General features: G+C 34.7%; 1 protein-coding gene across 9 annotated transcripts in view; it reads left to right on the forward strand.

The window, feature by feature from the left end:
* The window catches only part of DDHD1 (DDHD domain containing 1), a 91,019-nt gene that overhangs the window by 31,148 nt on the left and 32,041 nt on the right, over positions 1-27,830 (forward strand). For 4 of the 9 annotated variants that reach the window (XM_019923848.3, XM_019923850.3, XM_019923856.3 and 1 more), the window contains exons 2-7: positions 7,715-7,888; positions 8,527-8,547; positions 15,512-15,613; positions 17,480-17,608; positions 18,690-18,837; positions 27,215-27,321. In XM_019923848.3, the coding sequence (XP_019779407.1) occupies positions 7,715-7,888; positions 8,527-8,547; positions 15,512-15,613; positions 17,480-17,608; positions 18,690-18,837; positions 27,215-27,321 (681 nt within the window). The remainder of the gene's footprint in view (positions 1-7,714; positions 7,889-8,526; positions 8,548-15,511; positions 15,614-17,479; positions 17,609-18,689; positions 18,838-27,214; positions 27,322-27,830) is intronic. The other 5 variants (XM_019923852.3, XM_019923854.3, XM_019923853.3 and 2 more) reach the window with 3 other exon arrangements.

Consider the following 27,830-nt stretch of genomic DNA (forward strand, 5'->3'; position numbering starts at 1 on the left):
GGAGGTTGGCGAGTCCGAAATTTACAGAGATGTCCCAGTTCAAATCCAGAGGCCAGCTGGCTACTGTTAGAGACAGGAAGCGCCAGTGTTCCTGTTCAAATCACCAAGCAAGAAGAGCTGAATATTCCAGTTTGAAGGCTGTTGACAGAAATCCTTCTTATTTGAGGGAGGGTTAGCCTTTTCTTCTCTTCAGGCCTTCAACTGATTGGATGAGGCCCACCCACATTATGGAGGGCAGTCTCCTTTCCTCAGTCTATGGATTTAAATGTTAATCTCATCCAAAAACACCTACACATTGACATGTACACACTGCTATATTTAAAATAAATAACAAGGACCTACTGTATAGCACAGGGAACTGTGCTGAATATTCTGTAATAACCTAAATGGGAAAAGAATTTGAAAGAATAGATACATGTATATGTATAACTGAATCACTTTGCTCTACACCTGAAACTAACACAACACTGCTAATCAAATGTACTCCAATATAAAATAAAAATAAACAAATAAATAAAAACAGAAAAACAAAAACACCCTCACAGAAACACCCAGAATGTTTGACCAAATATCTTGGTACCCTGTGGCTCAGTCAAGTTGATACATAAGATTAACCACTCTGCATATAAAACTAAAACATGTATATTGCCGACATGCCAAACATTATAGATATTTATAATATGGAAACAGAAAGATCCTTATAGTCCCACGTCCCCAAGATATCTGTTAATAATAGTTTAGTGTATTTTTCTCCACTTATTTTCAGTACATATGTATACTTTTATAAAACAGGATTATACTATTTATACATACATATGCACATGCACAAATATATATACATGTAGTATTATGATTTAATTTTTTCATTTCTATTTTAGATATTATTCCATGTCTTCTGAGCATTATCTCACTATGGGTTATTATCCATTCATTCATATTTTGATTTATTTAATGAATATTTTTAACACCTGCTATGTGCCAAGCATCATTTACATAGTCAATCATCTATTGGTAGAAATATAGGTCATTTCGTTTGTTTGTTTTTATTTGTTTTCTATTGTAAAATGAGATAAACATCTTTGTACTGTATCTTTAGGCATTTTTGCAAGAGTTCTTATAAAGTGTATTTCTAGAATTGATCTGTAAAAGATAGAAGTGTTTTTAGGTTTTAAAAGGTACTGCTAGGCCAGAGTTTCTCAGCCTCCGCACAGTTGACATTTTGGGCCAGACAATTCATTGTTGCTGGGAGGGGTGATGTGGGGTGTGGGGAGCTGTCTTGTGCACTGTAGGATGTTTAGCAACATCCCTGGCCTAGATGCCAGCACCACCACCACCCCAAACCTTGATGAGTGAGGGATGAATCTGAGGGTGACTTAGGCGATAAAATGTATAGTCCTCAGTGTGTGTCCAGCTATAGTTGTAAGACACATGTAAGGAGACATCTTGGATGACTTCCAGATTTCTGTCTTGGGTGACCAGCTAAATACTGTCAGCACACCACTTGCCATGATAGGGAATACAGGTGGAGTAACAGGTTTGTGTTCTGTTTTGTTTCTTCCAGGAAACTAATGTGTTCCATGGCTATTTGTGATTCTGGTAACTATTGATCTTTCTACTAGGAGATGTTCAGTTGGCAGTTGAATGTTTGGATGTAGAATTCAAGACAGAGGCCTGAACCAAAATGATGTAGTACTTGACCGCATACTGCTGGAATTCAAAGCTTAGGTGTAAAGCTCCCAAGACATCTATCCAGAGGATACATGCTTAGATTTATTTGGGTGGCCAAAAAGTGCCTTCGGTTTTTAAGTTAAAATAAAAGACACATTTTTAATTTTCACCAAGAAATTTATTGAAGAACATACTCACCCTTTTCTTCCACTGCCTTCTGCCATTTTTCAGGCAACTACATAAATCCATCTTCCCAAAATTTTTATCTTTTTGAGAAAAAAACGATTCCAGGGTGACTTTTATAGTCTTCCAGGGAATTGAAATTTTTTCCATTAAGAGAATTTTTTCTTTTTGTTTTTTGGTTTGTTTGTTTGTTTTTTGCGGTACGCGGGCCTCTCACTGTTGTGACCTCTCCCGTTGCGGAGCACAGGCTCTGGACGTGCAGGCTCAGCGGCCATGGCTCACGGGCCCAGCCGCTCCGCGGCATGTAGGATCTTCCCGGACCGGGGCACGAACCCGTGTCCCCTGCATCGGCAGGCGGACTCTCAACCACCAGGGAAGCCTGAGAATTTTTTCTTTTTATTTATTTTTGGTTGCATTGGGTCTTCATTGCTGTGCCCGGGCTCCCTCTAGTTGCGGCAAGCAGGGGGCCACTCTTTGTTGCGGTGCACGGGGCTCTCACTGTGGTGGCCTCTCCCGTTGCGGAGCACGGGCTCCAGGCGCACAGGCTTCAGCAGTTGTGGCACGCGGGCTCAGTAGTTGTGGCACACGGGCTGAGGCTCTCCACAGCATGTGGGATCCTCCCAGACCAGGTCTCGAACCCGTTTCTCCCGCATTGGCAGGCGGATTCCTAACTACTGCACCACTAAGGAAGCCCAAGAGAATTTTGTAAAGACCTAAATAAATGGAAATCCGGAGGTGCAATATCTGGTGAATACAGCAGATGAATCGGAACTTCCCAACCAAGCTGTAACAGTTTTTACCTGGTCATCAAAGAAACATGCGGTCTTGCATTATCTTGATGGAAGATTATGCATTTTCTGTTGACTAATTCTGGATGCTTTTCGTCAAGTGCTGCTTTCAGTTGGTCTAATTGGGACAGTACTTGTTGGAATTAATCGTTTGGTTTTCCAGAAGGAGCTCATAATAGAGGACTCCCTTGCAATCCCACCATATACACAACATCACCTTCTTTGGATGCAGACTGGCCTTTGGTGTGGTGGGTGGTGGTTCATTTCGCTTGCCCCATGATCTCTTCCATGCCACATTATTGCATAGTATCCACTTTTCATCGCCTGTCACAATTTGTTTATAAAATGGAACGTTTTCATTATGTTTACATAGAGAATTGCATGCAGAAATATAGTCAAGAAGGTTTTTTTTTTTTTTGCTTAACTTACGTGGAGCCCAAACATCAAAGTGATGAACATAACCAAGCTGGTGCAAATGATTTTCAGCGCTTGATTTGGATATTTTGAGTATGTCGGCTATCTCCCGCGTGCTATAACGTTGATTGTTCTCAATTAATGTCTCGATTTGATCACTGTCAACTTAAACTGAGCTACCTGACCGTGAAGCATCGTCCTTAGAGAAATCTCCAGCACAAAACTTCTCAAACCACTTTTGACACATTCGATCAGTCACAGCACCTTCTCCATAGGTTGCACAAATCTTTTTTTGCATTTCAGTTGCGTTTTTACCTTTCTTGAAATAATAAAGCATAATATGCTGAAAATGTTGCTTTCTTCGGTCTTCAATATTAAAATAGCTACACAAAAATTCACCAGTTTTGATGTTTTTTTAAATGCACGCTGATATGACAGCTGTCACATACAATCTAACAAAATTGTTTGGAATGAAGTGAAAGACTAAGTGCTACTAGAGCCATCTTATGAAAAAAACCGAATGAACTTTTTGGCCAATCCAATATTAGGCTCAAGAGAGGAAAGGATTTGAGAGTGTAGATGTGTGCTAAAACTTGTTTTACTCTTTTTAACTCTACTTTTTACTTCCATGGTTTTTATGGGGAGGCATGCTTGCCTCTGGTTTGTAAGTCTCATAATAGCCTGGCAATGTAAAATTTCCCGAATTATTTATTTAAAAATTACGAATACAACTAACTAGCCTGTATATCTTGGGGAGAGAGATAAAAAGGGACGAGAATGTAGGTTGCATTGTGTAGTAGAAAGAGTTTGAGTGAACTTTGGAGTCAACATTGGTTAGAATCTTGGTTCTCATAATACTTGTTTGCCTCTAGGCAAATTATTTAGGTTCACTAAGAGTCATTTTACTCATTTGTAAAACTGGGGAAGTCATAGCTATCTTTAAGGTTACTCTTAAGATTAAATGAGATGAGCTTTTGGATGTGGAGGATAATGGCAGCTGTCCAAATCTAAATCTCTCCACACATTCTCCCCAAAAGCCACATACACATAAACCATACATAGCTGACACCTTTAGCATTACTACGAGAGAGACAATACCACAAATTTTAAATTACTTGTAAGTAAAGAAACAGCAAATTACAGTAGTTCTTGTTACTGCTATAAACCTCTGAATCTGGAGACTGGGGCAGGCAGAGGCTTAAGAGACAGTGAAAATAGATAGGAGATTAGAGGTTAAAATGAAGCACAAAGGCACCCTCAGAAAGAAAATGTCCTCCACACAACTGGCAAAATACGAACACAGGCTTGGGACTTGGTAATTCATAGCACTAACTGTAGGGAGGGTGTGTGAAAGTGAGAGGGACCAGAAGTAGTAACATCAGAGAAACATTGCTGGTGGGAGAGGAGAAAGAAAAGATACTGCCCCTTGGAGCCATGGCAATAAGAGGAAAGAAGAAGTAAGGAGAAAGTGAAGGGTCCTGGAGAAATGAAAGAAGAACAAGGCACACCAATCCAGTCTTCACTCACCACTACCACCACTGCCACCACCATAACATCCATCCATTAAAGGAGCTGCTCTTAATAATCTGCAGCAGCAGACACTCTGGAACTAAGAAGTCCATCCGTAAAATGCTCATGAACAGAAATAAATTAAATGCCATACAAAGCTACTCTAAGAGGAATACAGAAAATGTGAGATCAGTACATTTCCACTGATTATAGTTCTTCCCCCAAAAGCAAACACAAAACAGAGAGAAACTGTATTGTAACACTCCAACCAAATATTCTCAAACAAACTTAGGGACATACTAATAGGGGCACTGATGAAAGGAATGTTGATGTAAGGGGCACTGATGAAAGGAAGGAAAACAACCAAAAGAATGAAAATGAGATGCAGAAAGAAGTAAAAAGGTTCAGAGAGGAAGTGGGTGAAATGCAATACAGGCAAAGGAAGACCCAACATACTTATAATTGGAGTCTCTGAAGACGAAATCAGTGGAACAGAACTAATCCAAGGAAACTTCTCAGAAATAAGAGGAAAACTGAAATCTACAAATTAAAAGGACCCACCTTGGCAAATTGATTCAGAGCAATGAACTCTGAGTCATAAACTGTTAGAATTTAAAGACTAGTAAAACTGTTAGTAATTTTAAAGGCAAATTTTTTTCTGGGCCTCCTGGTGGGGGGAAAAATCACATTACTAATAAAATTAGGCTTACATCAGACTTCTTTAGAATGCTATACAAAGGAAGGCTACAGTAGAGCATTTTTTAAAACTCAAGGAAACAAAGTTCAAGGTAGCCAACCTGTCCTTTAAGTATCAAGGCTATAGATAAGCAGCTTTGAACATGAAAGATTTTAAGAAATCTTTAGTGAGAATTTAATATATTGTAGATCCAAGACTAAAACAGTGGTGGGGACATGGGTGTAATTGTTATATGTAAGTGGGTAGAGAGAGAAAGGGGAAAATAGAATAAGATCATTCTCTATTATATAAGTAATAAGTGGGAATTTTGGATACCACTTAAAATGGACGGACCAGGTAATAAAAGTTTAAATAAACAAAAAAGAGACTTAGGACACTGTAAAATACATTCATACTCACACATGCATGTGTGAAGGTAGCCCCTAGAACCAAAAATGCAAATATTCCTAAATACCAAAAGAATTTTTTTGAAAAGCAAAATCAACTAGAGAGAGTAAGCAAAATCATCAACTAGAGAGAGAAAGAATAATAAAAAATAGTAATTATAGAAAAAGAGAGTTCAAACATATCAGTTATATCAGTAAGCATAAATGAGCTTAACTCACCTATTAAAAGATTTTAAATGGGTTCATAAAGCAAAACCCAATTCTGTGCTGTATACAAGAGACACATCTGAAACAGAGAAAAGGGTTAAAAATAAAGGGATGTACAAAAACATCACAGGCAAATGGAAGCAATAAGAAAGCGGGGGTTTTTGCGGTATGCGGGCCTCTCACTGTTGTGGCCTCTCCCGTTGCGGAGCACAGGCTCCGGATGCGCAGGCTCAGCGGCCATGGCTCACGGGCGCAGCCGCTCTGCGGCCTGTGGGATCTTCCCGGACCGGGGCACGAACCCATGTCCCCTGCATTGGCAGGCAGACTCTCAACTACTGCGCCACCAGGGAAGCTCAGGGGGTTTGTAACCTTGATAGACAAAGTAGAATCTAGCACACACGCAAAAAATCATCAAACACAACAGAGTGTACTTTATAATGTTAAAACCCAAAATTCTCAACGAATTTATATTTTTGAGTATCTGTCCACCAAATAACACAGCAAACATCTGACTATAGAAGAATTGCTATAGCAGAATAAAGGATAACGCAAGAAGAATTAGAAACACATAATAGGAGATTTTGAATACATCACAGTATAAGTCTGGTACAAGATGTTTCAGGATCATCTAGTAAATTTTGTTTCAAACCAGGAATTGGCCGTTTCTTTAAGGAAATGATATTTAGAGATCACGATCTTTATATCAGGAGTGCTCACTTATACGGGGTTGGTCTTTATTTCTAGGCCTTTTTGGCACACAGAGCTTAGGATAATTTTTTTTAATAGAAAATATACATCTTTATTTCATGCTGACATTTCTCATTGAAATTTAAAATACAGATTTATTTCTTTGATTTTTATATTTGTATCTCTTTTTACCTGTGCTAAAAATCTTGGTTTCTTATGATATTAATTTATTCTAATGATGAATAAAATTAATATATTCATCTTAATCTACAGTTTCAAATTAACAATACCAATATTATTACAATTATAACAGCGTAGCTACTGCAAAAGGTTTAAGATATGTTTGCAGTTCTTTTTGTACATGGGGTATATCCTAATATGTATATACAAATTACTGTGTTTTGAATCCTCTTGAAATAACTTCACTATATGTGGTTAAACCACCAACTCTGTATAGTAAGGTTCATTTTTTTTTTAATTTTGCTTTTTAGTTTTAGGGTTTTGTTGTTTCAATTTTATTTTTGCTTTATGGGTTTTTAAAAAAGTTATTTTAAAGGATTCAAGATAACTAACAGTTGTGGTTTATAAATAGCAACTAAAAGTCTTAGGTTTATGGGACACTGTTTAATCAAAGAAATGTTCAGTTTTTCAAAGAAATTTTTTCTCAGTTTTTTTCTGAAATGGTTGAGGAATTTACTGTAATTAAAAGTTTCACTTATTCCCGTATACTCTCTGGGAGCCCTTGACCTCCAAGGCAGCCCTAAAAAATGTACCACACTATGACAATACACATTATTTCTAAACTACTTGTGGAAATTTATCTCAATATTTTCTAAGACATTGGAACTATCACTGGAGTCTTGCATGAAGTTTGTCAACCCCTTAGCCTACTAATTTTGGTTACTTGGGGCCTCAGTTACATAGGTAACGCTCCTCTCCCTTTCTAATGCCAAAGTACCTTTTACGTGTACTATTTAATACAAGTAAAATTATATGTTGTAAGCAAAATTATATACTGTGGCTTGATGTCTGAAATTTAAAACTTTAAATGATTCTATTGGATCACGAAAGTCTGTTTTTGCCACAGCAGTAGTAAAATATAAAATTGTAGTTACTATTTCACTTCCTGAGAGGTTGGATCCTAAAACGTATAATTCTGTGATTTCCCTTTTCAGAGTCCGATAAAATACCAGTAATGCGTGGACAGTGGTTTATTGATGGTACTTGGCAGCCGCTAGAAGAAGAAGAAAGTAATTTAATTGAGCAAGAACATCTTAGCTGTTTTAGAGGTCAGCAGATGCAGGAAAGTTTTGATGTTGAAGTGTCAAAACCCATAGATGGAAAAGATGGTAAGACCAGTTAATATATTTAATATGTTTTGTAAACCAAGTAAGTTCTTGATAAAGTTTAGAGTGGTTCCTAAGTTTAAAATAGTAATTCAGAAGTGTTAGAATTTATACAATTTGATTATTTCAAACATGTGATTATTATTTTAGAATTTAAAACTGCTATAAATTTCTGAACTATTTCCATTTTTATTTTACTTAATATGTGTTTTCATGGACATGACACATGATTTACTATAAATGTACAAATTGGTATAATATGCTCTCTGAATTAGTTCTTTTGAGTAGCTTTTTAGTCATCAAAGAAAATTGAACTTATAAAAAATCCCTTGTCATTATATCAAAAGAGCAGTTTTGCTAATATTTTAATGTTGGTTCTTTTCCTGAAGTTTAAAAAACTTTAATTTCTTTTGTATAAGTCCCTTTTAGGTGTCTCCATATTGATAACCGTATCAACTTTTAGTTTGAAACAGTCTACTCCTTATATTTCCTTATTTGGCATTTGGATAGTTTTTCTTTCAATCGTTTAAAATACTTATATACTAGCCAAGATTGCCATGTTTCATTATGTGTCTGATCTTGAGTAAAATTCAAAATGTGTGGTAAAGTTAAAAATACTTCTGTTGTTCCATTTACTGCAGGCAGTGGGATCAGCTATTCCGGTGAGTATAACAGTACAGGTAGATTAGAATTTGTGGATTTCTCTAATTTTTTTTTTTTTTCCTAAAAGTGTTTCTTCATCCATGCTTGCCTTTATTTGGGAAGTTTCTTGGCAAGCCCTACTTAATCTAGTGAATTAAACTATGAATTAAGTGATTTTTTTCCTTCTCCTTGTAAAACATCTATAAAGCAGAAAAACTCAATATTGATCAAGTAATTCACAGAATGCAGCTTGGAAAAAATGAATTATGTAGTTGGGAGCAATTGATTACATAACATAATTAATTACAAAACAATAAGCTTTAAATTGGCTTTTTTCCCCCTTATTGTTAATAACATTCCAAGTCTTTTCTCTCTCCTATTCCTTACTCTTTTATCTCTCTCTGAACACACACACACACACACACACACACACACACACACACACACACACACACACACACACACACACACACACACACACACACCCCACCCCACACATGCAGGGAAACTGTATACATTAGCTTATACCAAGTAAAAATATCTCTGTACCTTTAAAAGTCTGCATAATTGAGGAAAATGGTGGCTTCTAAATAAATTGGTAATTAGATCTAAGAAATGTCTATTATGTGCCAGATACCATATTCTAGGAATTTAAAATATTTCATTTTGCTAATCCCTGGAGTCAACTATGTTCTTATTTCACTGTGAAATTCAAGCTCAAGGTTCTTACAAATCAATATATAAAGAACAGTTCAGTATCTATAAAGCAGAGCTGTATCTATATTCCTGCAGATTGCCATAAAGACAATACTCTGGTTAAAGCACAGATAGCAAATTTTGTATATCTCTGATCTTTTATTAGTGACTGAAATATTTTGGAACCTCTCATCACCACTATCAAAATAACCACAAAAGCCTACTTCATAGTATTTGAAAGACTGAACTCTTTTCAAAATTTCATTCCTATTGGGAAAGGCTGAGTTCTGGATTTTTTCCTTTCTATTAATTCTCCTTAAGTCTTGCCTCAAAAATGGCAGTTCACCTTGACAAACCCAGTTTATCCACCCAAATTCTTTACTATTAATGCATGGAAAAAACCCAGGAGCTTGGAGGAGGAAAAGGATGAGTATGAAAAATAAAAATAAAAGTATATTGTCCCCTTTCTCATACTGTGTTCAAAGCATTTCTTTTCTACTTGCTAATTCTCCCTGTGGAGGTTAGTCATCAGCTCTGTTTCATCTCTAGATCCCATCTACTTGGAATCTGAAATGTTAAATGGAGCAGCATACTTCAGATTTCTTCAAAGTGCCCTAATTTTATGATCCAGTCACTTAAATAAGTCTGATAAAAGAACATAGTTTGTATGAGTATATCTTTGAGTCTGTGTCAATTCTCGAGTATCAGTCTAGGATATTATATATAGTAGTATTTTTTGCTAGCTTTAAAGAGTGGTAAAATTCTAATTAGTAATAACAGAAAATTGTTAAACTGTTAGAACACTTTTGTATTGTAATCTTCCAAAATGATGATCTTTTGAGGTTCATTGGAAGAAAAATTGACTTTTTAAATATACTGTGACATAAAACATCAGCATGTTTTGTTATCAACAAAGGTTATAAATTCAATTCAGTATATATACTGTTGTCATGAATTTCCAGCCATTTTATTTATTATTTAGTATTATGTAAAGCATACATTCATGTGTTAAAATGTGACTTTTGACTTTGAAGATTATGGGAAATTCTGTAGTACATTTGAAAATTATCACTGGTCTTAATGAAAGAACATCTGCTGCCCAAAAAGCTACTGTTGTTGGAAAAATAACTCAAATTTATAATACAAAGATAAAAAGTATTACAATTTTTTGATTATTTCACTTCTTACCTCCAAGCTTTTGAAATGTCATATTTTATCAATCTGAGGGGGGAAAATAGCTTTTCCACCTAAGTCTTCTCATGTACATAGGATAAAGCCTTGACTCTTCATATTGTTAGAAGATTTTGAATATTCCTTGTGCAGATAGTACTGTGCCAGTTACTTTTGTGAAAGAAACAGACAGGGTTTTGGCTCTCAGGGAGTTTTAAACCTTTGGGGATGACAAAGCCTGCAGATGAGAAGTTACAAAGAGTAAGTACAAGGTAACAAAGTAGACAGTGCATGTTAAACATTCTGAAAAAGGATGTACAATAGAGTATTTATTGTACAATAAATTGTACAATATTTTTGTAAAATTGTACAAAATTGTACAATACAATTGTACAAAATTGTACAAATTGTACAATACAATTATTGTATTGTAGAGTATACAATAGAGTACAATCCCGTATTTAATAATTTAAAATAATTTTAAAGTACTATATTCAAGAACTCTTTTTAAGTGCTCTGGGGAATTCCTAAGAAACTTAACAGAGTTATTGCCTTGAAGGACATAAAATACTAATGAAATAAAATAAAATACTAATGAAATAAAATACTAATTCCTTTTTCTTCTGCCCTTATCTATGTCTTGGTTAGGGTAGTTATTGCCACAAATACACTGAATATATTTATTATTCTCTCCTTATTAATTATCGTACTAATCTCAAAGTAAGCATTGAATTAAAAAGATCTGTTGGGGCTTCCTTGGTGACACAGTGGTTGGGAATCCGCCTGCCAATGCAGGGAACATGGGTTCGAGCCCTGGTCCGGGATGATCTCACATGCCGCGGAGCAACTAAGCCCATGTGCCACAACTACTGAGCCTGCACTCTAGAGCCCGTGAGCCACAACTACTGAAGCCTGCACACCTAGAGCCCGTGCTCCACAGCAAGAAAAGCCACCGCAATGAGAAGCCCGCACGCTGCAAAGAAGAGTAGCCCCCGCTCACCGGGACTAGCGAAAGCCGCGCGCAGCAACGAAGACCCAACATAGCCATAAATGAATGAAGGAATGAATGATCGATTGAAGTTTAGCATAACTTTTTTATCATTCAAAGAAAGATAAACCCCCAAAGTATAATTATGTGATTTAGATTTCATTTTCTCTGAGAGTTAAAATTAAAAATGATTCTCTTCCCACCCCACCTCCTAGGCTAGGAAATGTTTATCTAGCAGCCTAACAAATGAAAGCTAGAAGTTCACTGGGGATGAATCATACAAATAAAACCAGGCCTTCAAATAAGTAAATTTGTAAATACTTAAAAGTACTAGAGTAGTATTTCCCTCATTTTATAATTTATCTATGCAAGCAGTAATCAGTAAAAAAAAAAAAATGGTTGAACTAAATGGGTAGTTCTGCACCTGCTCTAGTCAAAAAATGCATAACTTCAATCCAGTTATGAGAAAACATCAGACAAACTCAAATTGAGGGACATTCTACAAAGTAACTTACCAGTATTCTTCAGAAGTGTCAAGGTCATATTTAACTAGATGGGGGGAATCCTTTCACAATGTATGTCAAATCAACACAGTATACACTTTCAATGTCTTATAATATTGTCAATTGTACCTCAGTAAAGCTGAAAAAAATTTTTTAAGTGTCAAGATCATGAAAGACAAGGAAAGACTGAGGAATTTGTCGTAGTTTAGGGGAAACTAAGGAAACATAACAAAATACAACATGGTACCCTGGATTGTATCCTAGGACAGAAAAGGACATTAATAGAAAAACTGGAGAAATCGGAATAAAGTCAATATTTTAGTTGATAGTATTATACCAATGTTAATTTCTTAGTTTTGATAATTGTACTATAGTTATGCTAACATTAGGAGAAGCTGGGTGAAAGATATTATGGTAACTCTGTACTATTTTGCAACTTTTCTGTAGGTTGAAAATTATTCCACAATAAAAAGGTGTTTTGTTTTTTCTTAAGGCCAGTAGAGAAATTGAAATAGTAAAAAATATTTAGTTAATCCAAAAGAAACAACAAAAGGAGAAACAAGAAACACAGACAGAACAAAGAAAATATATGGGAAATGGTAGACCTAAATTCACCCATATCAAAACTATAGTAAATATAAGTGAACTAACACTTAAATTAAAAAACAGAGATCGACAGATTTGCTAGGAATGCAAGATCCAACTGTATGCTGTATAGTAGAGTCACATTCAATATAAAATCACAGGTAGGCTGAAAGTAAAAGAAAAAAAAAATGGACTTTTTACTGTTCAGGCTAATTTGGTGTGCTATGACAGCACAAGTATTAGTGGATCTCTAAGGATTTACAGCATTTAACAATTTGGCATGTAGTGTATATGCCTATCCTATTGCTGGATAAGGATATCCCAAACTGTGAATATATCATTTCAAAAGTCTAAAAGGGGGAGGGCCAGGGTGGGGAGAGGGAAGGAGTATTAACCCTTTCTAATCGGCTTTTCTTTTCCTTTCTCTTTGGTGACTAAGAGGACTCCCACCTTCTAGCTTTTAGTTATCAATTTTTATAAATGTATTTAATTTAATTTCTCTGAGATCCAAGAAGATTGACAGAAGTTTTCTCATTATAGTTGGTAGGTTTGAGATGTGCAAACCTACTTCCCTTGCGGTTGAGATTATCTAGGTTGCCAGCTTTTATAGAGGGAAAAGTTATAGAGTTATTCTATTCTAGGAAGTAGTATATCATCAGCAACCCCCCCCCCCTTTTTTTTTTCTTTTTTTTGCGGTACGCAGGCCTCTCACCGTTGTGGCCTCTCCCGTTGCGGAGCACAGGCTCCGGACGCGCAGGCTCAGCGGCCATGGCTCACGGGCCCAGCCGCTCCGAGGCATGTGGGATCCTCCCGGCCCGGGGCACGAACACGTGTCCCCTGCATCGGCAGGCGGGCTTTCAACCACTGCGCCACCAGGGAAGCCCAGCAACCCCCTTTTTTTGATACTCTGCTTTCAGAATTATATAATGAAGAACATTTCTTTAAGAGATGAATTATAGTACAGAAATTTATTGAAAACACTGTATTTTAGTACTTAAAATCTTTTTCATTGCTTTGTAAGACTTTAATACATAAATGAAAAGTTTTATTAAATGTTAGCATTTAATTAGCATTTTAGTTGCATTTTGTGTTTATGCATACTTTTGCTAACACTATATAAGAATTCTTAACTAAAACTTTATTTTAGTGATCCTTGTTGGAATGATAGTAAACCTTTTTGTCTCTAGTGTACTTATGGTGGTACTTATCCTTTGCTTTGGGTTGAAAAAAAGTTAAGCTCTCTGTGCTAGAGGATGTTGTAACAAAGCAAATGATTTTCAAGTGAAAATAGGAATTAAATATGAGAAGAAGGTAAAGAAGCATGTCTATCCAATTTTGTGAAAATTTTTAAAATATGTTTGTGATTTTAGTATATTGGGGTGTTTGCCTTTATGTTAATCCTTAAATTAGTATTCCTTTAGGGGAAAAAAAGCCTTTCATTTTTGTATCTTGACTAACTTTTAGAAAGTGTTTATGTAATTTTAAGTGTGATCAGGTGGTCCATGTGTTTCCCACTAGTTCTTTTTTAGTAAATGTGGAATTGTTTCATGTTAGTTTTACTAGTAGAACTATAAAATCTAGGTTTTGTTTGAGCAGTACAGTCTCAAGTTTATGCCAAGTTTGATCTACTTTGTTATGTTAGCTTTTTCCTAAGGATTTTTTTTGTGTGAAAATGTTTCTTGCAAGTGATACATCTACTCCTCAGTAACTGACCAGAAGGCACATGAAAGAAGAAACATGTTCAGTGAAGAAAATAACTTTGGTTGTCATTTTCCACCCCTCTGTGACAATGAGATGTTTTCATAATCCTGATTTTACAACCCAGTTTTTAATTCTTGTCTATACTTTTTTATAGTCATCTAATTACATACAGTTAAAGTTAGTAAGTGCCTCATAAGCATTTCTCAATTACCTTTATCACATATATCTTTAAATATACCTTATCTGTATGTAACAGCAGGCTTCTTTTTTAACTTCTAGTACTATACAACGGGAATTAAGTATTTTTGTATTTGAGCAGTGTTTAACCTTTGAATGTCACATTAATGTAGAAGGGAGTGAGGATGAAAATCAAATGTATTAGAACATAAATTTAAGCTAAATCATAAAGATTCTGTGATTAACTGAACGGTAAAGAAAATGATTTTAAGATTCAATTCTAAGTGGATTTTAAAATAAATGCTTATTTAAAATGTAAAGAAATTTATTGATATATAACTAGCAATATTTGACAGGGGAAGAGTTGACTTTAAGGTTATCTACTGATTTACCAAATACCAAGTCTATGTCTGGCTTTACTCTGTTGTCTGCTTTACTCTGTTGTCTGTTTTACACTTACAAGATGTCACAGCATACATTTTTACTAATGACTTTTTTTTGTCATTCTATTGCTAACAAATCTTTCATTATTTTGTCACTAATAAGTCAGTTCAAAGTAGAGCTTTCAACTTAATTTTTTGGGGGAAAAGTTTCATTTTTAAAAGTATTTTAACAACTTGAACAGAGTTGTGAAAAGAATATTTTGTTCTGTGGGAAGGCTCTATTTACACTTCAGTAAGGGAAAGCATCTAGTGGAATGTATACTGTGGTATCTTCTTAGGAAAGCTTCATTAGATGGTTATTTATTGCATTTTCAGTTTGCACATCAGATGTTGGCTGTGTCATAGTCACAAATTTGGTGAGAGTAAATAACCTTAGTATTGTAAAGATGTGGTTTATAAATCTCTTATGCGTACAAAAATGCTGTGTTCTATTTTTTTATTCCATCTATACAAAGACATTAAAAATGGTGATCACATAGTTGTCTTTAATTGATAAATTTAGATATCATTTGCCTTTTTTACTTTCAGTAAAAGTAGAGCATATATTTGATAAACATTATTAAACTAACATTTTGCTGCACTGATTTTTAATTAGGAATTATATAAATAAAGCATTTAGAATAATGTTTGTCAAATACAACTCACTTTTTAAAGTTAATACAACAAAAAGGCAAACCTCATTTAAAATTTACTTTGAAGCTCAGTGTTTTTGCTTTCTTAGTTGTCTACCACCTCCCTCCCTTCTCCCTCCCTTCTCTGTTCAAATGGAGAGGATATAAGGAGAGTACAGATGCGGCAGGTCTTAAACGAAAGCGTTCCCAAGGTACAGTAATTGTAGTTTTACTTCTCCATGTAGTTATATTCCTGGCTTGTAGCTTTCAGTTGTGATTATAGCATTCGGTTGTATTTAGAGCATAGAAATTACTAGTATTTTAGAAATGTATCCATTGTATTATTTTGCTTAGTGTTAATTATAAGTGGTGTAAACATTTGCAAACAATGTGTATAGTTCAATAATGGGATATTCGCCAATATTAAGATGCTTTAAGACAACACAAAGGTTTAGAGAGAAACAAAATTTTGTTGGCTTAACTTGGTCTTATAGTTTTAATGTTTTAAGCATATGTTGCTCAAAACTATTTTAACAAAATGCAGTTTTGAAACATTGGATTAAAAGGCTTAAAGTACTGACTTGGATCAGACATAGAAGTAGAAAAAGAAATAATTATTAAACTCTTGCAAAAGATTTTTTTTAATTTATGAAAAGTTCTTTTATTTAAAACCTGAGTTTGTACACTGGTTTTATGTTTTATCTGCAACTGAAGATGTTATTCATGTTTGTTATGTTAATTGCATCTTGGTCTTGTGTTCAATATTAGTAATGTGTCCTGGCAGGTAAGTAAGATATAAATAGATTTTTCGTAAGTTTTTGAAGTGGCATTTGTACCATAACTCAGAAGTACATTTTCCTGGCAATGATTTGCTTTTCTATGTATTCTAGTAAGGAATAGCTTTTCACAAAAATGTCTTATGATCTTAGATCTTGACCAGGACTCCATCCTTTCATAGTTAGCATCTTCAAATCAGGAGAGTTGGACTCTGTCACTAACTAGCTTTGTGGCAAGTCACTTAATCCCTTTGTACCTGTATGTCTTTATATATAATGGGAGATATTTTTGCCTAAAGAGGATTTTAAGAAAATAAATTAGGCATAGTGATTTGAAGGTGGCTCGTTTTCTGAAGGTATGTGAATTTTTCTTACCTCTATACAAGAGATAAAGAGGAAAAGTTGAAGTCCTTCAGACAATAAGACATCAAACTGTGAATTGGTGGACAAGTTTTGACAATTTTCTTAACTGTTGCTTCCACAAACGTTACTAAATTTGTGACATGTGGCAAGTACTGTGCTATGACAGTGTTTGGTGCTAGTGATACAAAATGACCAAGGTATGTCCCTGCCTCACAGAGTTTGCGTATTCCTGAAGGATATAGGTTTGCATTTTTTTTTTTTTTAAAGAGCTCATTTTCACCAAGCATACCTCGGTTACAGAAATGAAATAACCATACTAATTTGAACATCATAGTAGGAAAAAATTTATTTCTTGTTAAAAGATCTTTCAACCTTGGAGCTCTGTTATGGTGGGCAATATCCAGTGATAACTGGCTTTAGTATCCGTTCCAAAAATACCTTATATTCTAATAAATTAGATGATTCTCTTCCCAGTTTAAAGATAATTTTTTTTTCATCTGAGTCATGTTTTATCTTGTGCTGAGTGAAATTTTCACAGATCAAAAAATAAAATCAACAGAAGAAATGAAACTTAAGTTTCTATGTCAACTGTACTGAGAACTTTCATGAAGGTGTATATCCCTTAGTCCTAAGGAATGGCCACATCACCTGGGAAAGCAGTTCTTTAATAATCAGAGGATATTTCCTATAGAGGTTAAAATTATGGTAGTTAAGCCAGTTTATTCCATGTTGTTCCAACAAGTTGCCTTTTCCTGTAGCATGCTTAATAACTTATAAAGTCCCTATCCCTTACTTGTTTCACATCAATATATGTTTCAATGAAATAGTTTTTTATTGAACTGGGTTAAAATATTGATTCAAAAAATCTGTGTATTATAATTTTCACACAAATGAAGTTTGTCTTGGAGACCTTCAAATTAGTTTTTCCTTTTGCAACAGCTATTCATAGTTTCAAGCTGAGTCGAAACCACGTGGACTGGCACAGTGTGGATGAAGTGTATCTTTATAGTGATGCAACAACATCTAAAATTGCAAGAACAGTTACTCAAAAACTGGGATTTTCTAAAGGTATTTGTTAAATATTACTAGAGTTTGTCAAAATGTTGGGAATCTAACTTTTTCTCTTATGTTCAAAATAGATGATCCAGGTTTTATTTTTAGTATTTTTTAAGTATGTATTAAATTTAGTGCCAGTTACTACCCTGTTAAACTCTTTTTAAGGTGACTGAGTTAACATGTGTTCATTAATGAATAATTATATATTTAGAATGGTCTGGCAAGATTAATAAATACACTTTTTACTTCTAAAAGCACAAAAGCAGTCAAACCTGAGGCAGTGCTGTGAAATAAAACATGGCAGTTGAAATATAGTGTCAGTAAAGATGAAGACTGGACATTTTTCAGTGGATCTAGTGAGATGTAGGTCATCGGTGACTTAGATGGATTGCTGGGACAGAACCAGATTGGCATGGGTTGAAGTTTAAGTAGAAGTTGAAGAAATGGAGGCAGTGAGAATAGATAGCTCTTTAAACAAGTTCGACTAAAAGAAAGAGAAGAGGGACTGGTACTTGGGGAAGAGGTGAATGCATTATGAAAAAATCTTTCAAAAATTTTTTCTAAGTCTGATAATTTTTTTACTGTCTTATTTTTAATTCTTTGATAATAGATGTGCTTGAATATTTACATGTTCATTAGTCAGTTGTATTTGTTTTGTGAGTTAACTTTATCAACATCTTTAGCCCATTTTGCTATTTGGTTGATTCATTTCACTTTTTGATGAATAAGTTCTTTTTGTATGCTTACGTAATTAACTTATTACTGTGTGTCATATTTTGCAAAAACTTTCGCAGTTTGTCATTTGTCTTTTATCTTTGCTTCATGATACATTCATTATAGAGAAGTTTTTAATTTTTATGTGTTCAGTTCATCCTTTTTTCTTTCCTTTTGCCTTATGGTTTCTGGCTTCGCTGTCATGTCCAGTTCAGCAGTTTATATTAGAACTGATCAATACTTATCTTACAAATTTTATCCCCCCCAACCCAGTGAAATTTTTTCATAGTATTCCTTTTATTTCTTTATTTTTTCAATATATTGTGAAAATGCTATTTCTGTAATAAACAATAAACTTAGAATCATAATTTTCCTACAGCATCAAGTAGTGGGACCAGACTTCATAGAGGTTATGTAGAAGAAGCCACATTAGAAGACAAGCCATCACAGACTGCCCATATTGTATTTGTTGTGCATGGCATTGGGCAGAAAATGGACCAAGGAAGAATTATCAAAAATACAGCCATGTGAGTTTTGATGAATACATTCTCCATCTAGTCAGAGTCCAAACTTTTGTCCAGGCTATAATAGAGTTTAATTGTTATGCCACATGCTTCTTCAGTACCAACTATTCTATCTGTTTAAGTTGTAGAGTAAGTTTCTGGACCAGATTTTGAGAGTGATTATATCTAGATGATGATGATGATATTTATTTGATTCTTTTTCCTCCATAACATGGAGAAGAGGTTTAAGAAAGCCTTTTTAACTTAATATATTGTTAGTTTACATTAAACTGAGGTTGAAAGCAAGAAAAAAGTCTGGTTTGAAGTTTGTATGTTACTCTCTGAATTGCAGAAACTGAGAATACTGTATAATTATGAAAAAGCTAAGAATTGTTTAAGTTGCCAGTCAGCAGCTTAACTTGTCCAAGTAATTACAACCAGAGGAAATTGAACTCTAAATTTTACATGGAGAAGAAACAGTGGGTGCTTTGCCAACACACCAGGCCTGTTATTTACCGCGTTTATTTATATTCAGCTTTATTCTAAAAAATTTTTAAGATGTTGTTGGGGGGAGGGATGTTTGTATTTGTGCTTCAAAAATGTTGAGGACTGTGTAAAAAGGAAATTTTAGAGTTAAGGGTACCACCACAAACTTGGCTCTGAGCTAGCACCCAGTATAAAGAAAAATCTTATCAGATTTATAATATGATGAGAACAAATCAGTTGTTGAGAACACAGTTTATCAGGTTCTGAAGCTTCAAGTAAGTGTATTTCTTGAGTCCTTATAAAGCAAATACTGTGTGATACCAGGAACTGTGTCCTCAGCAGTATCTCTATAATAATACAGTGTTCTGTTTCACTTTTTATTGTAATACCTCTTAATGCCAGCTCATGGATTAAAATAAAAATACAGTTCAATTTGGAAAAAAAACTCTTTGTCAGATACTTCTAGGCCATCCTGATCCTTGTCAATCTCCATAGCTTGTATTACAGAGATCTCTTCCCTCTGATTCTGGTTTTATTTTCTGACGATTTGCACATTACTTCCCACAACATTTATATTATGTTCTGTGTCAAGATGCTAATTTTCTGCTTGGTTATCTAAGGAACCTGAGAAGTAGTTTTAACAACATGTTCTCTCTGGAGCTATTGATAATTGGAAAGGTACCAGCTTCATTTCTTTGGGTGCAAGTGAGGGAAAACTTAACTCAAAAGGAGGATTCAGTAGCCCATAAAACTGACAAGTCTAAGATTTGCCAAACAAGTCATCAGAATCCAGTTGCTATCTGTTCTACTTGCCTTCATTTTTGAGCTATTTTCAGACGTCTCCTGTGGTTCCAGATGTGGTTTATATCATCTTGTGTTTGAGTTCAAGAAGAAAAGTCTTTTTTTCCAGAAGTCCCTGCTAGTCTATGCATTTCAGTGACTGATGGTGTCACCTCCAACTGCCTGAGTCTATGCATGGCCATGGTCTGATCTGCAAAACTTGTCATCACCCTAGAATCAGATGGAAGTTGGCTTCATCATAACCATAGGGAGAGGTAGAGCCACAGATAAAAATCAAGAGCTACCACTGGAAGTAGGATGAGTAAATATAAGGTGGCTCAAAAAAAAGTGTTCACTACAGAGAAGATGGCCATCATTTCTGCAGAGACAGGTTAATTTGATGGGAAACTCCTCACATAAATTAGTAATTGATGGAAAATATTCAAATAGAAAGGAATTCTGCTCAATAATAGATGGGAAAGTTCAAAGGATTTCTTACCCTTCCCCGGCTTTCTACCATTCCTAAGTTAGTTGTTCAGGACTTTAAAGAAAGTAAAATTAACTTCATCCTTGTCATTGCTACTCTGAAGCTTGCTTGTACTTACGATTTGATTTGTGAGACTACTGTTGAAATGAGCAACATAGAATAAGGGGTTACCACACTCCACTTCTTTGGCAACCTGCTGTTCTCTGAGGATCTCTTGAAATCATGTCCCAGAGGCCTGGAAATAGAGATTTTCGCCTCTTACCTTATTTTAGTGAATGTGCAAATGAATTCAAACTGGATTTAATCAATTTTGTTCCAGCAAAATATGTTTATTATTTAAATGAGTTGAGAAGAAAGTTTATAGACAACTTCTAGGAATATCAGAATTGGTTTACTAAAAGAGATGAATGTATTTTAAATACAATTGGATTTACTTTTTGTGGCATTTTAGTACAAGGGAAATCTTTACTGAACTTATATATCTAATAGAATAAATTAGTAATTTTATTTTTTAATATCTTTATTGGATTATAATTGCTTTACAAATTAGTAATTTTAAAGCTACAATTTTAGAAGAGTAAAAAGAGACTTTTAGTTCAGCCTGGCAGATTTAACACATAGCTTATCTTATTACCTCCTAAAACCTCACTGAAAATGATAGCAAAATAATTTTTTAATAAATTGGTGTAGACCCATAGGTACAGAAAAAACTGGGAGGACACAACAAACAAGAATGTCAACAAGATTTATTTTTTGAATAGGAAATACATTCACATGGTTCACAAATCAAATTAGGAAAATGTATAGAGTGAAAAACGTCTGACGCCTTTCCTGTCTCCATCTTCCCCCAGTGTCACTCATCCTTGTGTCTCAAAGCAATGTTATTTATTTTATATTCTTCTGGAGTTTCTTTAGACAAAATACAGATTATTTTCACTCATAAGGCAGCATACTATATACACTCTAGACATTGCTTTCTTGTGTAAAAAAATGTATCTTGGATATTATTTGCATGATTTTCTATTGCCCTCCTTTCATATATATATATTATATATATATATATTATATATATATTCTTAAAACCAGTTAGTTTATCAATTGATTGTTTTCCTAATTGAGAAGAATTATAAAGACTTTTTTTTTCAGAGCTATTTAATGATCCTTAATTAAATGGTAATTCTCAGGTGCTATTAATCTCTTCCTTCCTTTTTCAAAATATGAACTAAACATTCACTGCCTAGTGGGAGAACATGGAAGTTTAATAAGCTTAGAACTGAAATCATGAGTTTTGTGCATGGCGTTACAGCTGCACAGTAATGGGTTAAGTCTGAGCTGTAGGATAATATTGTTAAATCATTCCTTTTTCTTGTTTCCTCCATCCCTCCTTGGTCTCAGTGTTTCTCATGTAGTCAAGACCTATATATTTAGGAAACAGATTTTATTATTTTTAGTAAGACAATAGTAGGGACATAGCGTGTGCGTTCTCTCTCTCCCGCTCTCTCTGTCTCTCTCGCTACCTATCTATTTGTCTATCTCTATCTCTGTCCCTCCCTTTTTTCCTCCATCCCTGATTATCTTCTTTCATCTTTCTTTCCTTTCCTTCCCCTTGCCCCTCTTTTGTGTGTGTGTGTGTGTCACTCCAGTTAATTACAACCAAGTGATTTAGTAGACATACCTGCTTGCCTAAAGTATCTACATATGTGGCCATTTGAGAACTATGATAGTGATCCTATGGAGTAGAGAATTGTCTCAGTTTACTGTAGAAGAGGACAGTATTTTAAACAAATGTAGTGTTTGAGTTTATAAGTCAAAATCAGGGTTCTTCAGCCTCATCACTATTAACATTTTCGACCAGGTAATTCTTTGCTACGGGTGACTAACCTATACATTGTAAGATATTTAGCAGTATCCCTGACCTCTACCCACTAGATGCAAATAGAACCCCTAGTTGTGACAACTAAAAATGTCTCCAAAAAAAAAAAAAAAAGTCTCCAGACATTGTCATTGTCCCCTGGAGGGGGGAAAAAATAAGTATATGCATGTTTGAGAACCACTAGCCTAAATGAACTTCTTTATTATTTTGTACATTCAGACAGCAACATACATACCACTTCCTGATTATTATATCATAATGAAATATATATGAGCTATATAGCCATCAAAAATGAATAAGTGCATAGAATAATATTAGAAATCTTAAAATATATTCCTTCTTGTATATGTTCAAATTTGTTAAAGCTGAATACTTGAAAGATGGCAAAAAAAAAAACTTTTTAGAATGTGGTAATAAAAGAGTCTGAAGTTTTGGCTATCATCTTTATTTTCAGTGATGTTAATGGAAGCAGATTTTCTTTTTCACAACCTAGAATCTATATAGACTTTTTAAATGGCAACTTCGGTGGTAGATAATCAATAAAATATAATCATATTGTAAATAATGCTTTAAAAACATACGAGAAGGACTTCCCCGGAGGCGCAGTGGTTAGGAATCCACCTGCCAATGCAGGGGACACGGGTTCAATCCCTGGTCCAGGGGGATCCCACATGCCACAGAGCAACTAAGCCTGTGCGCTCCACACACCACAACGAAGAGTAACCCCCGCTCGCTGCAACTAGAGAAAGCCTGTATAGCAATGAAGACCCAACATAGCCATAAATAAATAAATAAATAAACAAATAATTTTAAAAATAAAAATATACTAGAAATGGAGAAAGATAGACTTTTAACAAATAGTGTGTTGGGATAGCTAGGCAGCCATATGGAAAAATTTAAATTGGGCCCATTTTTCACACTAAGATAAATTTCAGTGGGATCACATTTGAACCTAAGAAATGAAACCATACAAATACTATGGATTTAAAAGGTAGGATTGAGGGGAGTTTGAATTCTTATCTACCTTAGTAATAGAGAAAACTGTCCTAACTATAACTTGATCCAGAGACCTTAAGGGAAAATATTGATAAATATATAATCCCAAAAAAACCATATGGCAAAAAAAAAGAAATAAGACAAACTGAGAAAATCCATTTGCATCTTGTATCACAGATGAACAGTTAATATCTCTAAATATAAAGAACTTCTAAAAATAGAGGAGGGCTTCCCTGCTGGCACAGTGGTTAAGAATCCGCCTGCCAATGCAGGGTACACAGGTTCGAGCCCTGATCTGGGAAGATCCCACATGCCACAGAGGAACTAAGCCCATGTGCTACAACTACTGAGCCTGTGCTCTAGAACCCATGAGCCACAGCTACTGAAGCCTGTGCACCTAGAGCCTGTGCTCCACAACAAGAGAAGCCACTGCAATGAGAAGCCCATGCACCACAACGAAGAGTAGCCCCCGCTTGCTGCAACTAGGGAAAGCCTGTGTGCAGCAACAAAGACCCAATGCAGCCAAAAATAAATAAAATTAAAAAAAAAAAGATCCCACAAGCCGTGCAGTGTGGCCAAAAAAATCAATTGTATTTCTACACTAGCAATGAAAATTAAAGCATTTCCACTCCCTATAGCATCAAAAAGGATAAAATACCTAGGAATAAGTTTAACAAAAGAAGTGTAAGATTTCTACACTGAAAACTATAATACACCATTGAAAGAAATTAAAGAAGGCTTAAATGAATGGAAAAGGCAACCCACATTTGAGGATTAGAAGATTTAATGTTGTTAAGATGCCAGTACTTCCTAAATGGATCTACAAATTTCACCACAATCCCTATTAAAATTTCACCTATCATTTTTTCAGAAATTGACAGGCTGATCCTAAAATTCACATGTAAATGCAGGGGACCCAGAATAGCCAAAACAATCTTGAAAAAGAATAAAGATGGATGACTTACCCTTCCCAATTTCATAATTTGCTACAAAGCTATAGTAATCAAGACATTGTGGTACTGGCTGGCCTGTAGATAGACCTAGATCAATGGAATAGAATTGAGAGTTCAGTTGATTTTCAACACGAATACCAAAATAATGCAATCAGGAAAGAATAGCCTTTTAACAAATGGTGCTAGGACACCGGGATATCCCCATGCAAAAGAATGAAGTGAAACCCCTACCTTATACCACATACAAAAATTAATTCAGAGTGGATCAAAGACCTAAATATAAAAGCTAAAACTATAAAACTCTTAGAAAATATAGGAGTAAATCTTTGTGATTTACAACCATTGCCTTGGGTTAGGCAATGGTTTCTGATATATAACACTAAAAGTAAAAGCCACTAAGGAAAAAAAAAGATAAATTGGGCTTTGTCAAAATTTAAAACTTTAGTTCTTCAAAGAACACTATCAAGTAAGTAAAGACAACACACAAAATGGTAGAAAATATTTGCAAATCATAAATCTGATATGGGTCTAGCATCTAACATATATAAAGAACACCTACAAATTCAATAATAAAATAAATAACCCAATTTTTTAAATGAGTGAAGGATTTGAATAAACAGTTATCCAAATAAAATATACAGATGGCCCATAAGCACATAAAAAGATGCTCAGTATTATTCGTCATTAAGGAAATGCAATTCAAAACCAGAGACATACCACTTCATGCTGACGACTAGGATGACTCATCAAAAAGATGGGAAATAGCAAGTATTAGCAAGGATGTGGAAAAATTAGGACCCTCATGTTGCTGATGGGATTGTAAAATAGAACAGCTGCTTTAGAAAACAGTTTGGCACTTCCTCAGAAAAATTAAATGTGAAGTTAGCATAAGAGCCAACAATTCCACTTCCAGGTATATACCCAAGAGAATTGAAAACATACATCTATGCAAAAACTTGTTAATATTCATAGCAGCATTATTTATAATAGCCAAAAAAAAAAGGAAACAGTTCAAATGTCCATCAGCTGGTGAATGGATAAGCAGAAACGGTGTATTCATACAGTAGAATATTATTCAACCATAAAAAGCAAAGAAGTAGTGACTCATGATACAACATGGACAAACTTTGAAACATTGTGCTAAGTGAAAGAAGCCAGACACAAAAGGCCATGTATTATAGTTCCATTTATCTGAAAAAATCCAGTATAGTCAAATTCAGAGAGACACACAGTAGATTTATGGTGCCAGGGCCTGGAGGTAGGAATTATCAGAAGTGAGTACTCTGGGTATGGTGTTTCTTCTGGGAGTGATGAAAGTGTTCTGAACTTAGATAATGGTGATGGCTGTACAATTCAGTGATATACTAAAAGCCACTGAATTGTTGAAAAAAAAAAACCAAACTATTGAGGTCGTGTCAAAGAGACACATGTCAACTTGAAGAGACTCACTGACCAAAAACGGAAACAATTTGAGCATCCGTAAGGATAATAACTACAGTGGGTTGGAATACTTCAAATATATTTAAATCTATGAGTTAGTAATGAATGATGTCAAAAAATATAAAACCTTATAGCAACTCAGTATTTAATTGTTAATAAAAGAGAAGAATTAACCATTTATCCTGCCTTTTCTCAGTTCACACAGAATCTATTTGATTGTATCACAAGGCAGCCGGTACTTGATGTGAGGAAATTTCTCTTTCCAGAAGTATAAGGAGTGATGGGATTTAAAAAACACTTTTTTGCAATCATAGTAAATTAACGGATATAAGCAGTGATCGTAACAACTGCTAGTGTCACCAAAAAGAGAGAAAACCAGGTATATATACCTATGGAGTAGTAGTCTTGCCAAAACAATAGAACTTGAATCTTATCAGGCCACTATATCTCACTACCAAATAGGGAGCAATGAACATGTTAAATAACACTTGGGGATGCAGTCATTAAAAAATCAGACTCTCAGAAACTCTACAGAACATAAACAGATTTACAAAGCCAAAGAAGAGAGAGAGCGATCTATAGATTAAAAGACACTTGAGAGACATATCTTCCAATTGCAATGCATAGGCTGTATTCGGAGCTCAATTCAAAAGTGTAAAAAAATATTTTTTATGTTATTATAAAATAACATCTATAGTCTAACTGGGAAAATGGGACCGCTAAACATAATTGTTGAAATGAAGGATTGGTATGATAATAGTTCTGAATAAGTTATGTTTTCCTTACATTTTAGAAATATATACTGAACTATTTATAGATGCACTGCTGTGATATCTGGGATTTCCTTTAAAATATTATGGGGGAAGGGTGCTAACATAAAGGGATAGCCTGAGGGAGTTTTTTTTGATAATAGAACTATTCTGTATCTTGACTGTAGTGGTGCTAACCACGAATCTATAAAGTTGACACCAAAAGGAAAAAAGTCAATTTTGCTGTACCTTAACTTTCAAAATAAAATTTAAAAATCTATATTGTGGGGAGAGCAAGTGGAGGAATAGATGAAATAACAGGTCACGATGTGCTAATATTTGGAGCTGGGGTATTTTATTATACTATTCTCTCTTCTAAAGATTTATACATGTAATTATTTAGAATATAATATTGAAGCTTGTAATATTTGAAATCATAGATGGCAAATTTAGGAAAATAGTTTTGAAATGAAGGTATCCTAGTATTACAAACTGTTGCACAGTGTAGCAGTAATTGAAACATAATTGGACAAAGTTATAAGCAAGTGGAAGTGTTATGATTAAAGACATTTTATACCATGTAAATACATATGGGAAGTTACTCTGATAAAGTTTTGTTTTGGTTTGGTTTTTTTAGGATGAGAGAGGCTGCAAGAAAAATAGAAGAAAGGCATTTTTCCAACCATGCAACACATGTTGAATTTCTGCCTGTTGAGTGGCGGTCAAAACTTACTCTGGATGGAGGTACATTTTGTTTAAAAATTAAATGATTTAGTCAGGCAACAAAGTGTTGCTCATTGGGAATGAAGTGTCTTTAATTTATGTCTTGAGTTATACTCACTCTTTGTTCTAGATTATTTAAGAAAATAAAATCCATTGATTTAAAAAAAATAATTACATCAACTTATGTCGTTTTGGACCACTGTATAGATTTCACAGATAACACAGTTTTTATGCATGCCCTCTGTGGATGGGGGGAAGGAGAGAGACAAGTGAAGGGAACAAAATGTTTTCTAAAGTTTTTGACAGAGAAGTGACCCGTCAATGCTTTTAAAACATTTGTTGTCCACAGTTTTATATAAGCTTACATTTTCTTCCTAATAATTTTCTTCCCATATATTTGGAAGATAAAAATCTCAGGGTTTTTTTTTTTTTTTTTTTTGCGGTATGCGGGCCTCTCACTGCTGTGGCCTCTCCCGTTGTGGAGCACAGGCTCCGGATGCACAGGCTCAGCGGCGATGGCTCACGGGCCC

The sequence above is a fragment of the Tursiops truncatus genome, chromosome 2 (assembly GCF_011762595.2).
Source record: "Tursiops truncatus isolate mTurTru1 chromosome 2, mTurTru1.mat.Y, whole genome shotgun sequence".
In the NCBI taxonomy this organism is placed as follows: Eukaryota; Metazoa; Chordata; class Mammalia; order Artiodactyla; family Delphinidae; genus Tursiops; species Tursiops truncatus.